Source organism: Nicotiana sylvestris, chromosome 10 (genome assembly GCF_000393655.2).
Source record: "Nicotiana sylvestris chromosome 10, ASM39365v2, whole genome shotgun sequence".
NCBI lineage: Eukaryota > Viridiplantae > Streptophyta > Magnoliopsida > Solanales > Solanaceae > Nicotiana > Nicotiana sylvestris.
The window spans coordinates 12,917,208-12,933,942 of NC_091066.1; the positions used below are offsets into that span (position 1 = coordinate 12,917,208).

General features: G+C 38.6%; 2 protein-coding genes across 2 annotated transcripts; one reads left to right on the forward strand and one right to left on the reverse strand.

Annotated features, from left to right (window-relative positions):
- The first annotated feature begins 3,700 nt into the window (after positions 1 to 3,700).
- LOC104218372 (chalcone synthase G-like) lies at positions 3,701 to 5,905 on the forward strand. The gene is made up of 2 exons (XM_009768850.2): positions 3,701 to 4,083; positions 4,482 to 5,905. Exons 1-2 carry the CDS (start codon positions 3,780 to 3,782, stop codon positions 5,471 to 5,473), a joined length of 1,296 nt encoding a protein of 431 aa, XP_009767152.1. The 5' UTR covers positions 3,701 to 3,779; the 3' UTR covers positions 5,474 to 5,905.
- A 207-nt stretch (positions 5,906 to 6,112) lies between these two features.
- Positions 6,113 to 15,838, reverse strand: LOC104218373 (UDP-glucosyltransferase 29-like). The gene is made up of 3 exons (XM_070160080.1): positions 15,475 to 15,838; positions 14,906 to 15,419; positions 6,113 to 7,562 (listed from the first exon to the last, which is right to left on the reverse strand). The coding sequence occupies exons 1-3, from the start codon at positions 15,820 to 15,822 to the stop codon at positions 6,238 to 6,240; spliced, it is 2,187 nt and encodes a 728-aa protein (XP_070016181.1). The 5' UTR covers positions 15,823 to 15,838; the 3' UTR covers positions 6,113 to 6,237.
- Positions 15,839 to 16,735: the final 897 nt, after the last annotated feature.

Genomic DNA, 16,735 nt, shown 5'->3' on the forward strand with positions numbered 1-16,735 from the left:
AATCCTTACCTCAATGAAATCCCTTTGAAATCCTTCTTCAAATCGCCCAAAAAGCTTCAAAAATCAACTTAGAAATGGTGGAATAGCTCAAAAATCGTGAAGGAAATAATTTATACCTTCTGGCCCAGGGATTTCGCATCTGCGACCAAAATCCAGCTTCTACGTTACCGTTTTTGCGGTCCTGGAACCGCTTCTACGGCTTCCACTTAAGCGGCCAAAATTGCATCTACGATGCATTACCCGCACCTGCGACACCACAGGTGCAGTTCTTCTACCGCTTCTACGGTTCTGCCAAACTTCCACTTGGACGCATCTGCGGCTCCCTTTTCGCTTCTACGAGACCGCACCTGCGGTCCCCTAGCCGCAGGTGCGGTTATGACACCAAATTTCAACACTTCAGCTGCCAAACCAAATTTCCAAACTTCTGCCAACCATCCGAAATCACCCTGAGACCCCCGAGACCTCAACCAAAAGCACAAACACATCATATACTACCATCCAAACTTATATCAATCTTCAAAACACCCCAAACAATATTGAATCAACCAAAACACATCAGATTCAAGTCTAAGTTTCCAAAATCTTCCGAATTACGCTTTTGATCGAAAACCCAACCAAACCACGTTTGAATGACCTAAAATTTTGCACACACATCCCAAATGACACAACATAACTACTTCAACTCTCGGAATTCTATTCCTACCCCTATATCAAAATCTCACCTATCAACAGGAAAACGCCAAAATACCAACTTCGCCAATTCAAGCCTTAATCCTTACTCCAGACCTCTAAAATACATTCCGATCATGCTCCTAAGTCCCAAATCACCTCCCAAAGCTATTAGAACCATAAGAACTCACATCCGAGCCCTCTAACACATAAGTCAACATCTGGTTGACTTTTCCAACTTAAGCTTCCTCAAAAGAGACTAAGTGTCTCCAACTTTCTCAAAACTTTTCCGAACCTGTAACGACCCGACCGATCATTTTGAGCTCTAACGTGCCGTTCAGCAGTTTTAGGCCATGAGCAGCTTCGCTTTAGGTATTATAACTTGTACGCATGGTCGGAACTAAATTCCAGGAAGTTCGGAGTTGATTTGGAAAGAGAATTCTCATTTCGGAAGCTTTAAGTTGGAAGAATTGACTAAGATTGAATTTTTGAGTAAATGACCTCTGATTCGGGATTCGAAGGTTCCAGCAGGTTCGTATGATGATTTCGGACTTGGGCGTATGTCCAAATTGGGTTTTGGAAGACCCGGGAGCGTTTCGACACATATTATGGAAGTTAGCATTTTTGGAAGAATTTCCTAAGTTTGGGTTGAAGTGCGTTTCAATGTTATCAATGCCTGTTTGGGATCCCGAGTCTGGGAATAGCTCCGTATGGTGATTCTGGTGTTGAGAGCGTGATTGGAAGTGAATTCGGAGGTCCGTAGGCCATTTTGGAATCATTTGGCTAAAGACAGAAATTTGAAGGTTTTTGAGAAGTTTGACTGGAAGTGGACTTTTTGATATCGGGGTCAGAATCCAATTCCGGAAGTTGGAGCAGGTTCGTAATGTCGAATATGACTTGTGTGCAAAATTTGAGGTCAATCGGACATGATTTAGTAGGTTTCGGCATCGAATATAGAAGTTTGAAGTTCTAAAGTTCATTAAGCTTGGATTGGAAGTTGATTCATGATTTTAGCAATGTTTGATGTGATTTGAGACCTCGAGAAAGTCCATAATGTGTTATGGGACTGGTTGGTATGATTGGACGGGGTCCCGGGGACCTCGGGTGGATTCCGGATGGTTAACAGATCGAATTAGAATTTGGAAGAATAGCTGAAGTAGCTGATATTTGGTATAACCGCACCTGTGAAGATTTGGCCGCAGGTGGGGAGCCGCAGAAGCGGCCAAAAGGGCAAATATGCGGTGGAGAAGATGAGTCTCCTTTCTAACCTTGTAAGAGGGAATTGTTCCCATATGTGAAATAATTGGTTATGCGCTCATATTTGTGGGGGCTACGTACACACGAGGTGATGAGAGCCGTGCGTAGCTACTATTATATGTAAGTCCGGGTAGTCTAGGACCCAAAATCATGCTATACTTGGAATATCTGTAATCTTGTTGACAGTTGAATTGCTTAAATCTTATCGAATTGGTAAATAAATTTCTAAAAGGGATTAAACTTCATTTTCTTAAATCGCTAAAAGAGAATTGGCTTTTATTTGGATAAACGTTCCCCGATAAAATCTTAATTTGCCGTTTGAGCATGTATTTCTATGTGCACATGCGTTGTATGTATGATTCGCGAGCAAGGTGTTTGTTTATTTATGTTGACCGCGTCGCATGCATGATTCGCGAGCGGGGTAATAGATGCATCTATAGTTCGCGTCGTTCGACCCTCGGCAATGCACATTTTACATTTATGTTGGATCGGGCCGTACGACCTCGGCATGTTATGCGCATGGTTGTATTGTTGCTTGAGATTTATAAATGTTGACATTTGCCTTTCCTGGCCGGAGATAAATTGATAAAGATAATGAAAAGTAAATCTTTGGAAATCCATTATTATTTGGGAAGTTGTTTACCTGCTATCTGACTTTATGAATTATAATTGTTGCTTTATAAAATTCCCTAATCTCCTCACATTTCTATTATATTATCGTTGGGCCACTAGTAAGTGTCGAAGTTGACCTCTCGTCTCTACTTCTTCGAGATTAGAGGGGATACTCATTGGGTACACATTGTTTTCGTACTCATACTACACTTGCTGTGCATTTTTGTTGCACAAGTTCATATGTGGCTAGTGGCTAGTGGCTTAGTGGCATAGCGGCATGGTTGATACGGAGATGTGAGCTGCATTTATCGAGACGACCCGCAACCAACAAAGTCTCCTTCAGAGTATTTTACGGTGTTTTCATTTCTGTCCACCTTGTATTCCGGACAATTACTATATTTTATTTCATTCCCTAGTAAATGCTCATGCACTTGTGACACCGGGTTCTGGGATGATTATGGGATATCTTGTATTAACCTTTTAACATTCATATTTGATTTGAAATGATTATCTTTTACTAGTGAAATTGAAAGAAAATCATAGTTTTCAAAATTATTAAAACAAGAATTTAATTAAGTATTTTGGTTGGCTTGCCTGGCAGCGGTGTCCGGCGCCATCACGACCCTTAGTGGAATTTGGGTCGTGACAGAACCCGATCCAACCAACTCGATCACATATAGAAATGATAAACAAAGCAATAAGAAGCATAATTGGGGAAAACGGAGCGATAACTCATAAGATCATCACAGTCGCTCGGCTTGATTGATATATTTTCTGGACCAAAATTATTTATCCTTTTCCGTTATTTTTTTTCCCTTTCCACTGTATTTTCGCACGGTATTTCCAACCAAATAGGCACCTTTGTAATTTTAGCCCTCTCATATCAGCATCTCTTAAGTGTGTGATTTGCTTCACCATTTGAGTTCGTCGAAGTTCTGTAATTTGCATTGCTACAATTACAGAGTAGGTTCCATTCTATTTTGGGAGTAATTAATCCAAATATCTTGAGCAATATTAAGAGGATTGTGGGCTCAAAATTATTTTTTATTTTGACTAACAATATCTATTGTTTTATTTTTCAGTTTGTTGTTATTTTGTTTTATTGATTTTTGAACCTCGGATTATAGTACTCCAATTGAAATCAACTTTGATTTGTGTTCTGTCTCTCTCTCTCTCTGTCATTAAATATAAGCACATGTAACTATTACTCTGTATCCCACTAGTGATTACTTACCAGAAAAATGGCAAGCCTTTGCCATATCCCCTTCCAAAAACAAATGTCGAATTGTCGAACTGTCCATCCTATATTTGGACAAAAGTCTCGACTCTTGATAAAAAACCTAGCAAAATCATTTGTTCCGGCAAAAACGGCCACTGTTGAGGAAATTCGTAGGGCACAACGGGCGGAGGGGCCGGCCACCGTGTTGGCCATCGGAACAGCCACTCCTTCCAATTGTTTTTATCAATGTACCTATCCTGACTATTTTTTCCGTGTCACTAACAGCGAGCATAAAACCAAGCTTAAGGAGAAGTTTAAGCGCATGTGTAAGATATTCCAATTTACTTTCCTTTTATAGTAAAATCCATTTTAATTAGTTTTCTGTTTTCTACATTTCATAATTTCAATTATTCGATGTGTTTTTCAGTAAAGATTATGCCTTTTCATTTTCTTTTTAATTATTTGAAAACAACCATTGCGTATAAGCAGTGTGCATGCTTAACACAGAATTTTGGGCTATATAAGGGTATTTTAAGGGGATTATAGACATTTGACTAGTTTATGTATTACTTTAAAATTTTGGATTGAATTGTCTTAACTGAATCAGTATAATTAAGCATTTTAAGACTGAGCACCTAGGAGCATATTAATGAACATTGCACCTTAGAGATATGTTGGATGGTGTTGGACGTTAATGTTGGTTTACATTTTTCATATGTTGTAGGTGATGGATCAATGATTAAAAAGAGGTATTTACACTTAACAGAGGAAATCTTAAAAAAGAATCCTAATATTTGTGAATACAAAGCATCTTCCTTTGATGCTAGGCAAGAAATTGCGATTGTTGAAGTACCAAAACTTGGGCAGGAAGCCGCCGAAAAGGCCATTAAAGAATGGGGGCAGTCTAAGTCCAAGATTACTCATTTGGTGTTTTGCACCACTACTAGTGTGGAGATTCCTGGCGCTGACTATCAACTTACTAAGCTTCTTGGACTTGATCCATCAGTCAAGCGACTCATGATGTATCAACAAGGTTGTTTTGGTGGTGGCTCTTCTCTACGATTAGCCAAGGATTTGGCCGAGAATAACAAGGGTGCTCGCGTCCTTGTTGTTTGCTCAGAAATCACTGTGCTCAGCTTTCATGCCCCAAGTGACACCGAGTTAGATGTTTTGGTTGGGCAAGCTCTCTTCAGTGATGGTGCATCAGCTGTCATTGTTGGTTCAGATCCAATCCTAACTGTGGAAAGGCCTTTGTTTGAGATTGTATTCGCAACTCAAACTCTTCTCCCAGATAGTGGACATGCAATCTATGGTAACCTCTGTGAGTCTGGGCTAGTAGCCCATATGCATAAGGATGTTCCAATACTAGTCTCAAAAGACATTGAGAAGATCATAGAGGAAGTATTCCGGCCTTTGGGCATTTCAGATTGGAACTCAATCTTTTGGGTAGCTCATGCGGGTGGACGTGCAATTTTGGATCAAATTGAAGTAAAGTTGGGCCTAAAGCCTGAAAAACTCAGGGCTGCAAGGCATGTCATGAGTGAATATGGGAACATGGGCAGTGCTTGTGTTCTGTTTGTTTTGGATGAGATGAGGAAAGCCTCTATCAAGGAAGGGTTAGGTACCACTGGTGAAGGGCTGGAGTGGGGCGCGCTTTGTGGTTTTGGACCTGGACTAACAATTGAGACAATTGTCCTTCACAGTATCTCTATTTAAATCTCATGCGCGCACTATTCTGACAAAAGAATGGCCTCTCCTGACTGAATCTGCTGCTGCATCTGGCTTTCCACAAATGCCAACATATCATGCTCGGCGTCATGGTAAACATAAACTCTTCTAGGAGGCTAAGTGAAAAAAATTTGCAAAGTATTTCTCTAACTGATGAATCAAAGTTTAGGAGGATGACAAATAGAGATCAAATGCATTAATGGGAGGGCTGATAAAACATGCTGTATCAAAGTAGCTTTCCCACTTGTTGACAGTAAATAACTTTGCCATAATCCTAACTTCTGAATCACTTTAGTCACCATATTAGTTTAATATTAATGTTTTTTTATTTCTCCTGATAAATATATGCACTCCAAGATACTGAAATGACAAATTTTTCCTCTTGAAATACAAATATTCATCCATTTTATTCACTATTCACCAGCTGGCCAGAAGCCTGTTCATATCTTGCCATACAATGAGGTCATTAGCATAAGTTAAATGGTTAATTTGTGGACCATTTGGCTTCATGTAAAACCCTCTGAATCTGTGATTGTTATAGTATATTAGTTTGATTGGATTAGGACAACGAATTGAGAAAATGAGAAGAAATTGCCACAACAGACTTCTCGTGATGATCGTAAAAGGTTGTCGAGAATAGTCTCATCGCTGAAACTTATTTTCATTTAGAAGTTGCCACGAAATATTATTTGACTTTAGTTGCCACAAAATTACCCATAATTTACAAGAGTCGCCACTTGAAAATGAGCTCGTCAAGAAAGGTTTTTATTCTTCAAACAAAGCTTTTGAAGCTCAACCACAGCTTCATCAATCTCTTTATCTTCTTCCCTTTTTATCTTCTCACTCAATTCCCTTGATTTCTCCCTTAATTCTTCCCCTTTTTTCTCCACCATTAAATTCTTTATAGCTTTTGCTGTCTCCTCAGCTTTCACTTTTCCATTTTCCTCTCTCTTTACTTCCAAACCAACACCAAGCTCCACCATATATCTTGCAGCTATAAATTGATCAACAAGCACTGGCATAGCAATTAAAGGCACCCCAAAATGTAAACTTTCTAATATAGAATTTGATCCACAATGATTTAGAAATCCACCAATATTAGAATGCCTTAGTATCTTTGCTTGAGGTGCCCATTTGGCCACAATCATGCCCCGCTCTTTCACACGTTCAATGTATCCTTCTGGCAGAATCCCATCGATACCACTAATCTTGTCATCAAATGAAAAATTAACAACCCATATGAAATTAACATTACTAAGCTCTAGTCCACGAGCGATTTCTTCGATTTCTTCCTTGTTCACTACACATTCACTACCAAATGCTGCATACAATGTTGAAGATGGATCCCTTTGGTCTAGCCATTGTATGATTTCTTCAGAGTCTTCCACTCTGCTCTCTGTTTTCCCTATCAGCGGACCGACACTGATAACATTTTTCTTAGTTAAAATTGAGAAATATTCCATGTACTTAGTCTCAGAGCACTTCCAATTGTTGATCAAAATGATATCTTGTGACATTGCAACCCCACTACTAGCATAAATGTCATCTATAAATTTAGTCATGGATGCATTTTTGGAGTACAGTTTTTCCAACTCGTAACGAGGTAGAAAAATTTCTGGAAATGGAAAATCTCTTGCACCATCGAATGCATAAAGATGATAGAAAAATGAAGCTGTTGCTGCTCCAATAATGATATAGCTAACAGCAGGAATATGTAACGCCGAGGCTATTTTTGGTGCCCAATTTTGGAAAATATCATATATGATCAAATTTGGATTGAGATTTGTTACTATATTAGAAAAACTTGGACCTGCCATTTTATAAGAATTCAAGAGAATTGGAAAAAGATGTCTAGGTAAGCCTTTGGTTGTTTGATATTCTAGAGGAAGTTCAAGTGTAGATGGCAAGTGAAGCTCTACTAGTTGGATTTTTGTGTTTGAATGATTATTTGAGAAGAAATTGGCTTGGCTTTCCTTGAGGAAATTAAGGATAATGGGAGTTGAACAAAAGTATACATAGAAATTGCATTTGGATAGTCTTTTGGCTAGTTCAAAAAATGGGGTTGCGTGGCCATGGGCTAACCATGGAACCATTAGAACTTTGAGAGAGTTTCTTTGACTTTCCTCCATGAATGGAACTTTTCTCTGATTGTGTTCTTGAAGTATTGGTTCATGATTTATAATTGTGAACATAGCACGATCTATTCAGTTTTCGGGCTGGTAATAAAAAAATTGTCAGTGTTTACGAAGTCATTAAAAAATGGTCATTGTTTTACTGAAACACAAAAAGTTTCAGTATAATATGCTTGATTATAGAGTTGCTACGTATAAATTTCCAGCATATTATGTGGAACTCCAGTACGGAAAATTCCATGCTGGATTATGGAGCTCCTCAATTTAAATTTTCCACATATTAAGTTAAAACTCCATCACATTATAACATTTTAGCATATTATACTCGAATCTAGCTAAATTTTAGCAAATGTAAATCTGGCTATTTCTGATACCCCTTTAATTAGTTCCCAACAAATTAGAATTAAATTTTATTTGAATTTTTCTTTTTTTCTTTAATGTTCCACACCTAACTCGTTAGCCACATAGCCATAGATGGGAAAGCTACCCCGTTTGCTTTAGTTTAGCCACAGATCCATTTATAGCAACACATGGCTCCCTTGGACCACCACGTAATGTGGTGGAACATATATGATTTTCTCTGAATTTTAGAAATTAGGGGAATAGAGTGTAACATAGAATGAGTTTAGTAGCTTTGGTTCAAACTCTATATATATATTAAGAAAATTTACTAAATATTTACTAATATTAAATTTTGAACCTAATACGAGCACTTGAGGTTACTATCCTAGAATTCTGAATACATAAAGTTCAAACCTAGATACGCCTCTTGAGAATGGAGTGCTACTTGGTAAGAACCGGTTTATCCCCCCTCAACGGGCTTAATCAGGAAAAATATAAATTAATTGAATAAGTGAGTTTCAGATACTGAAAATGTACGATATACAGTTTTATGTTATCAAGTTATACCTACAACAATAGATTTTTATGAAATTATAACATTAAAAATAGAGAAACAACTCATTATACCCAATTAAAGTGCACCTGATAAATACGGATAAGGGGTATGGACTACATATAGTGAGCTAGAACAATGGTTAAAGAACCTAATGTAACTTAAGTTAAGAAATAATGAAGCATCTATGAGTTGTTAGCATCTCATATAAATCTTTAGGGCCCTTACACTAAATGAACCTTTATGAGCTTCTAAAATATCTTTTTATAGGTGACCAGTTAATACCCCAATTGGTCCTATACATGTGACTCCAATGGGCCTGCATCCAAGAAATTAACGGTGGCGAGAGTGAGCTATATGAATGCAATCATAAAAACATGGTCCACCACAATTATTTTTGTCATTTTTTCTTATATTTCAAGTAGGTTTTTTATAAGTGCTGATCAAAGTTACTTTTGTGATGTGTGAAGCAAAGTAAAATAATTTTTATGTAAATAATACTTCTTGCGGTCCATAATAATTGATTTTTTGGCCTTTGGCACGTTCCTTAGGAAATACTAACTCCTAAAAAAATAGGTATTTTGACTAAATTACCCATAATTAAAATTTGTATATTATTAACTTGACACATTGAGATATACAAATAAGGGCAAATTTTGGAAAAATAAAGTTAACTCTTTCTTGATTATATAAAAGGTCACTTATTTGGACCAAAATAAAAAAGCAAAACAATCACTTATTATGAACCGGAGAGAATAACTTTTAGATAATGAACATAATGTTAAATGGCCGTCCATAAAATTTACTCGCCAACCGTACTATGAAAGCTTCAATTACCACAGTAAAACCTAGGAGACATAATCTTAATTTCAATGACAGCACAAAACGTAATGCTGATATTATCATACGCAAATTTTGGGCGTATCTAGTTTATTGCATATGTGTTCACGTGAACTCATACTCTTCTCCCTAATTATGTATTATAATATTATATTTTTTTAATTTTTTAAAATATATGTGCGTGCACTCATGCTCAAAGACTCCTATTATACAATAATTACTTGGTTTACCTCTACAAATAAAATTGATAGTTCAAATCCCACTCTAGACGGTCTTATTTTCAGCATGAAGTATAGATATATAAGTGAAAGTCACTAAAATTTCAAAAAGAATATAATTTTGAACTGATAATTTCAAAAGTATAGCGGGTTCATGATAAGATACTATAGTTAAATCCGTCAAATATAAATTCAAAATTCACCTCTTCATAACAATGCACCCATCCTTTTGAAATCCTAGATCCACCTCTGAATTGAGTCCGGAACCAAAATGTTGCATTTTTTGACTCAAAGTACCCGTCACGACACCGGTTCGCCCTCCGTGAACTATCGTGATGGCACCTAGTCTCTACGACTAGGTAATCCTAACAAATGCGGAAAAAGAACAATTGAGGAAAAAAATAATTAAAAACCGACATAACAAAATAAAATTATGTTTAAGATGCCGCCTGGAATATAACAGTACAAGAATATCAACCTAACACTCCCAAAATCCGGAACCCCATGAATCACAAGCTAAGAGATACATAAAAAGCTTTAACTCCAGGAATGTCTATCAAAAGGAAAAAAATACAGAAGGGCTATACTAGTACAGAAAATAGAAAGGGACTCCTCGGTCTGCGGACGCGGCAGATATACCTCGAAGTCTCTACAAGAGCGCCTCGCCTCAAGGATTATAAGACTGAGTGGAAGTACCTGAATCTGCACATGAAAAACATGCGCAGAAAGGGCATGAGTACACCACAGCGATACTCAGTAAATGCCAAGCCTAACCTCGATCGGGTAGTAACGAGGAAGGTCAGGGCCCTACTGAGGTTAAATGAAATATAAGGTATAACAATGTAGAATAAATGGCATAATTAAGTGCAATAGTAAGAAGTAACACATGAGAGAAAGAACAACAACAGCTACCACGGAGACAAATAATCACAGAAGGTATACAACTCAACACAGAGATAACAACCGTGGATCTCCCAGGATACCGTCCTGTAGTCCCAAATATAAATATCCAATGGATCTCCTGGGTGCCATCCCGTAGTCCAACTCGTAGTGCGCGGGGATTTTCCAAAATACCGATCCGTAGTCCCAAATATAAATACTCAGTACAGGGGAATCTACTGGCTGTAGTCCCGTAGTTAAACTATAAAAGTGTAGGGGGGATCTCCTGGAATACCGTTCCATAGTCCCAAAGTAAACTTACAGGGGGATCTTTCGGGATACCGTCCCGTAGTCCCAAAGTAAACACACAGCAACAACGCGAAGAATACACAATTCAATTCAAATTCCATACCAAGGTAAAATAGGTATTTCTAGCCTAGCAAGCTGTACATAATCCAAATAAGGCAGTTGAGCAAGTAAAGCAATTAAGTCAATTAGACATGCTTCCCTAAGCTAACAACAGGGTTAAATTGCAAGTAGTATAAATAGGAAAAGAAACACAATTATAATTATTTAATGAAAACCGAATTTTCAACAATTAGCACAAGTACGCACTCGTCACCTCACGTACAAGGCATTTCAAATCTCTATAATACTAAATCTTAAGGGGAGTTTCCCCCCCACAAGATTAGGCAAGCCATTTACCTCGAACCAACTCAAAATCAACCCGAGACCACGTTCTTGCCACGAGTACTCGACTCCAAATGGCTTAAATCTATTTAATTCAATTGTATAATGTAAATATAACTTCAAGTAACTAGTTTCAAAAAAAAAATCCTAAGCTAATACGAAAAATTAGGTAAAATGACCAAAAGGTCCCCTGAGACCACGTCTCGGAATCGGATAAAAGTTACGAATTATAAACTCTCATTCACCCACGAGTCTAACCATACCAAAATTATCCAAATTCAATGTCAAATCCCCAATCAAAACTCGAAAATTAGGTCTATGAACTTTTTCAAAATTTTCCCCAATTTCTCACCCAAATCCGAAATTAGATGATGAATTCATATTTAGATTAATGGGTTATAAGCAAAAAGAAGTTAAGAATCATTATCGGCAAACTCCCTCCAAAAATCTGTCCAAAATTCGTGTCCTACCGAGCTCCCAATTTAATTTTGTGATATGAATTCAAAACCCTCAATTTTGAAATTTACGTTCTGCTCAGAAGCGTTCTTCTTCGCGAACACGAGACACCAGTCGTGAACACGATGCACAAAGATCCACTGACCAGTCTTCCTATTTCGCGAACGCAATGACCATCTTCGCGAATGCGTAGGTATAAGACCCCACAGCCTCGCGAACGCGGGAATACCTTTGCGAACACGAAGCATTAAACCTTCACTAGCTCCAGCTCCTCTTCGCAAACGTGAGACCCCACTCGCGAACGCGAAGAAGGAAACCAGAACTGACTGCTGCAATTTGTTTCTGCAATTCTCTAAGTTCCAAAAATGACCCGTTGAGCATCCGAAACACACCCGAAGCCTCCGGGACCTCAACCAAACATGCCAATCAATCCTAAAAAATGATTAAAACTTGTTCCAATCTTTGGAACGCTCAAAACAATATCAAAACACCAATTTAACATCGGATTCAAGCCTAAGAACTCCAAAAACTTTCAAATTACGCTTTCGATCAAAAAGTCTATCAAACCTCGTCCGAATGACCTGAAATTTTGCAAGCACGTCACATTCAACACTACGGAGTTGCTACAACTTTTGGAATTCCATTCCGACCTCGATATCAAAATCTCACTATCGAATCGGAAACTTCAAAAATTCAACTTTCAGCATTTCAAGCCTAAATAAGCTATGGACCTCCAAAACACAATCCGAACACGCCCCTAAGCCCGAAATTACCCAACGGAGCTAATGGAACTGACAAAATTCCATTCTGAGGTTGTCTTTATACTACTCTGACTATGGTCCAAATTCTAAAGCTTAAGCTCTCATTTAGGGACTATGTGTCCCAAAACACTCCGAAACTCAAAATCAAATATCTTAGCGAATTAAAATAGCAGAAATAAATACGGGGAAAGCTGTTAATAGGGGATCGGGGCGCTAATTCTTAAAACGACCGGCTGGGTCATTACATCCTCCTACACTTAAACATTCGTTCGTCCTCGAACCAGCATAAAGACATACCTGAAGTAGTTAAAAGATAAGGGTAACGGCTGCGCATATCCTGCTCGATCTCCCAGGTCGCCTCTTCGACCTGTTGACCTCGCCACTGAACCTTTACTGATGCAATGTTCTTTGACCTCAGCCTTGAACCTACCTGTCCAATATCGCCACTGGCTCCTCAACATAAGATAGATCCTTGTCCAACTGGACTGAACTAAAATCCAACACGTACGACAGATCACCGTGATACCTCCGGAGCATCAAAACATGAAATACCGGATGAACTCCTGCCAAGCTAGGAGGTAAGGCAAGCTCATAAGCAACCTCCCCAATACGCCGCAATATCTCAAAAGGACCAAGAAACCTCGAACTCAACTTCCCTTTCTTCCCAAATCTCATAACGCCCTTTATAGGCGAGACCCGAAGCAGAACCCGCTCTCCAATCATATAGGAAGCATCATGAACCTTCTGGTCTGCGTAACTCTTTTGTCTGGACAGGGCTGTACGGAGTCTATCCTGGATCACCTTAACCTTCTCCAAAGCATCCTGAACCAAGTTTGTACCTAGTAATCTAGCCTCACCCGGCCCATCGGGGATCTACATCGCCTACCATATAAAGCCTCGTACAGTGCCATCTGAATGCTGGACTGATAGTTGTTGTTGTAGGCAAACTCCGCCAATGGTAAGAACTGATCCCAAGACCTTCCAAACTCAATCACACACGCACGGAGCATATCCTCAAAAATCTGAATAGTGCGTTCGGACTGTCTGCCCGTATGAGGGTGAAATGCTATACTCAACTCCACCCGAGTACCCAACTCATGCTGTACGGCCCTCCAGAACCGTGATGTGAACTAAGTACCTCTATCTGAGATGATGGAAACTGGAATACCATGCAGACGAACAATCTCCCTGATATAAATCTCCGACAATCGCTCCGAAGAATAGGTAGTACACACAGGAATGAAATGTGCGGACTTGGTCAGCCGATCCACAGTCACCCAAATGGCATCCAACTTCCTCAAAGTCCGTGGGAGTCCAACTACGAAGTCCATGGTGATCCTCTCCCACTTCTACTCCAGAATCTCTATCTGCTGAAGCAACCCACCCGGTCTCTGGTGCTAATATTTTACCTGCTGACAATTGAGGCACCGAGCTACAAACCCAACTATATCTTTCTTCATCTGCCTCCACCAATAGTGCTGCCTCAAATTCTGGTACATCTTTGCAGCACCCGAATGAATGGAATACATCAAACTATGTGCCTCATCTAGAATCAACTCCCGAAGCCCATCAACATTAGGTACACAAATCCGACCCTACATCCTCAATACCCCGTCATCACTGATAGTCACATCTCTGGCATCACTGTGCTAAACCTTGTCCTTGAGGACAAGCAAATGAGGGTCATCAAACTGACGCTCCCTGATACGATTAAATAAGGAAGACCGAGAAATTACGCAAGCTAGAACCCGACTGGGCTTCAAAAGATCCAATCTCACAAACTGGTTGGCTAAGGCCTGGACATCCATCGCTATGGGCCTCTCTGCTGCTAGTAAATCCAAAACTCTCTGCCCGATGACTCAAAGCATCGGCCACCACATTGGCCTTGCCCGGGTGATACGAAATAGTGATATCATAGTCCTTCAGCAACTCTAACCACCTCCTCTAGCACAAATTAAGATCCTTCTGCTTGAACAAATGTTGCAAACTCCAGTGATCAGTATAAATATCACAAGGCACACTATACAAATAATGACGCCAGATCTTCAAGGCGTGAACAATAGCAGCTAACTTGAGATCATGGACATGATAATTCTTCTCATGTACCTTCAACTGTCTGGACGCATAGGCAATCACCCTACCGTCCTACATAAATACCGCTCCAAGGCCAATCCTCGAGGTATCACAATAGACAGTATAAGACCCCGAACCTGTAGGCAATATCAAAACTGGGGCTGTAGTCAAAGCTGTCTTGAGCTTTTGAAAGCTCGCCTCACACTCTTCCGTCCACTGGAACAGAGCACCCTTCTGGGTTAGCCTGGTCATAGGGGCTGCGATCGATGAAAAACCCTCAACAAAACGACGGTAGTAACCCGCCAAGCTAAGAAAACTGCAGATCTCCGTAGCTGAGGATGGTCTGGGCCAACTCTACACTGCCTCCACTTTCTTCGGATGCCTTAGTATCTTTGCTTGAGGTGCCCATTTGGCCACAATCATGCCCCGCTCTTTCACACGTTCGATGTATCCTTCTGGCAGAATCTTATCGCTACCACTAATCTTCTCATCAAATGAAAAATTAACAACCCATATGAAATTAACATTACTAAGCTCTAGTCTACGAGCAATTTCTTCGATTTCTTCCTTGTTCACTACACATTCACTACCAAATGCTGCATACAATGTTGAAGATGGATCCCTTTGGTCTAGCCATTGTATGATATTTTCAGAGTCTTCCATTTTGCTCTCTGTTTTTCCTATCAGCGGACCGACACTGATAACATTTTTCTTAGTTAAAATTGAAAAATATTCCATGTACTTAGTCTCAGTGCACTTCCAATTGTTGATGAAAATGATATCTTGTGACATTGCAACCCCACTACTAGCATAAATGTCATCTATAAATTTAGTCATGGATGCATTTTTGGAGTACAATTTTTCCAACTCGTAACGAGGTAGAAAAATTTCTGGAAATGGAAAATCTCTTGCACCATCGAACGCATAAAGATGATAGAAAAATGAAGTTGTTGCTGCTCCAATAATGATATAGCTAACAGCAGGAAGAGGCTATTTTTGGTGCCCAATTTTGGAAAATGTCATAAATGATCAAATCTGGATTGACACTTGTTACTATATTAGAAAAATTTGGACCTGCCATTTCGTAAGAATTCAAGAGAATGGGGAAATGATGTCTAGGTAGGCCTTTGGTTGTTTGATTTTCTAAAGGAAGTTTTGGGGAAGATGGCAAGTTAAGTTCAACTAGTTGGATTTTTGTGTTTGGATGATTATTTGAGAAATAATTGGATTGGCTTTGTTTGAGGAAATTAAGAATGACTGGAGTTGAGCAAAAATATACATAGAAATTGCATTTGGATAGTCTTTTTGCTAGTTCAAAAAATGGGGCTGCATGGCCATGGGCTGACCATGGAACCATTAGAACTTTGAGAGAGTTTCTTTGACTTTCTTCCATGAATGGAATATGGAACTTTCTCTGATTGTGTCTTGGTAGGTTAGTTCTTGAAGGTTTGGTTCATGATTTATATTTAGTTCCCCAACAAATTACAGCTTTTTTGGATGGTTGTTATGTATCGTTTCATAATGTATAGTATAGTATAGTATTAATATTATGGTATAGTATGGTATAGTATAGTGTAGTATAGTATAATATAGTATTGTACTATATCGTTTTGATATATATAATGTTCGGATAGATTGTATTATTTTTGTCGTTTCCTGATGTCATGCGCCAACAATATGAACAATAAACTTGGAATATTATTATAAAAAAAATGTACGAGGTAGAATCATTATATAAAAAGATAGGGTAAAAGATAAAATAGAATTATTTAATAATAAGAAAGAGCAGAAAAAAGGTAACATTGCGATCACACTAAATCGCTCGTTCCATAAAGTGACATTTTTCGTCGTTATGCAACGACGAATTTAACGATATGATACACTAAAATTTAATTAAAAATAAAAACAAATGTTGTATTTAAAGTAATAGTATGATAAAATACAACGGGTAACAACTAGGGGTGTACATAGGCCGGGTTGGTTCGGATTTTACAATTACCAAACCAAACCAATTGTGTCGGGTTATTAAATCTAAAGACCAAACCAATAAAGCTCGGGTTTTTCATGCTCGGTTTTTCTCGGGTTTTCTCGGATTTTCGCGTTATTCTGATTTTTTCGGATTTTTTTTTCCCGGTAAAATCTTTGTAGAACAAAACATATAACGTATGCTCAAAATATTTCTTTAATCCTAGTAAGATACAACTATATGAAGTATTTTTCAAAAAAATAATACAAAATATGAGATGTGTCATGGCATTATCCTAAAATATTCAACAATAAAGACAATAAAATTATGTAATATAAAT

Excerpts from the sequence above, each read along its gene's own strand:
- LOC104218373 (XM_070160080.1), bottom strand. The coding sequence starts at position 15,822 with ATGGAAGAAAGTCAAAGAAACTCTCTCAAAGTTCTAATGGTTCCATGG. Across the intron at positions 15,420-15,474 it reads TTTCTAATATAGTAACAAGT|CCTCTTCCTGCTGTTAGCTA; the intron begins GTCAATCCAGAT and ends CACCAAAAATAG. Across the intron at positions 7,563-14,905 it reads ATTTGATGAGAAGATTAGTG|CCCATGGCCACGCAACCCCA; the intron begins GTAGCGATAAGA and ends TTCCATGGTTAG.
- LOC104218372 (XM_009768850.2), top strand. The coding sequence starts at position 3,780 with ATGGCAAGCCTTTGCCATATCCCCTTCCAAAAACAAATGTCGAATTGT. Across the intron at positions 4,084-4,481 it reads GGAGAAGTTTAAGCGCATGT|GTGATGGATCAATGATTAAA; the intron begins GTAAGATATTCC and ends CATATGTTGTAG.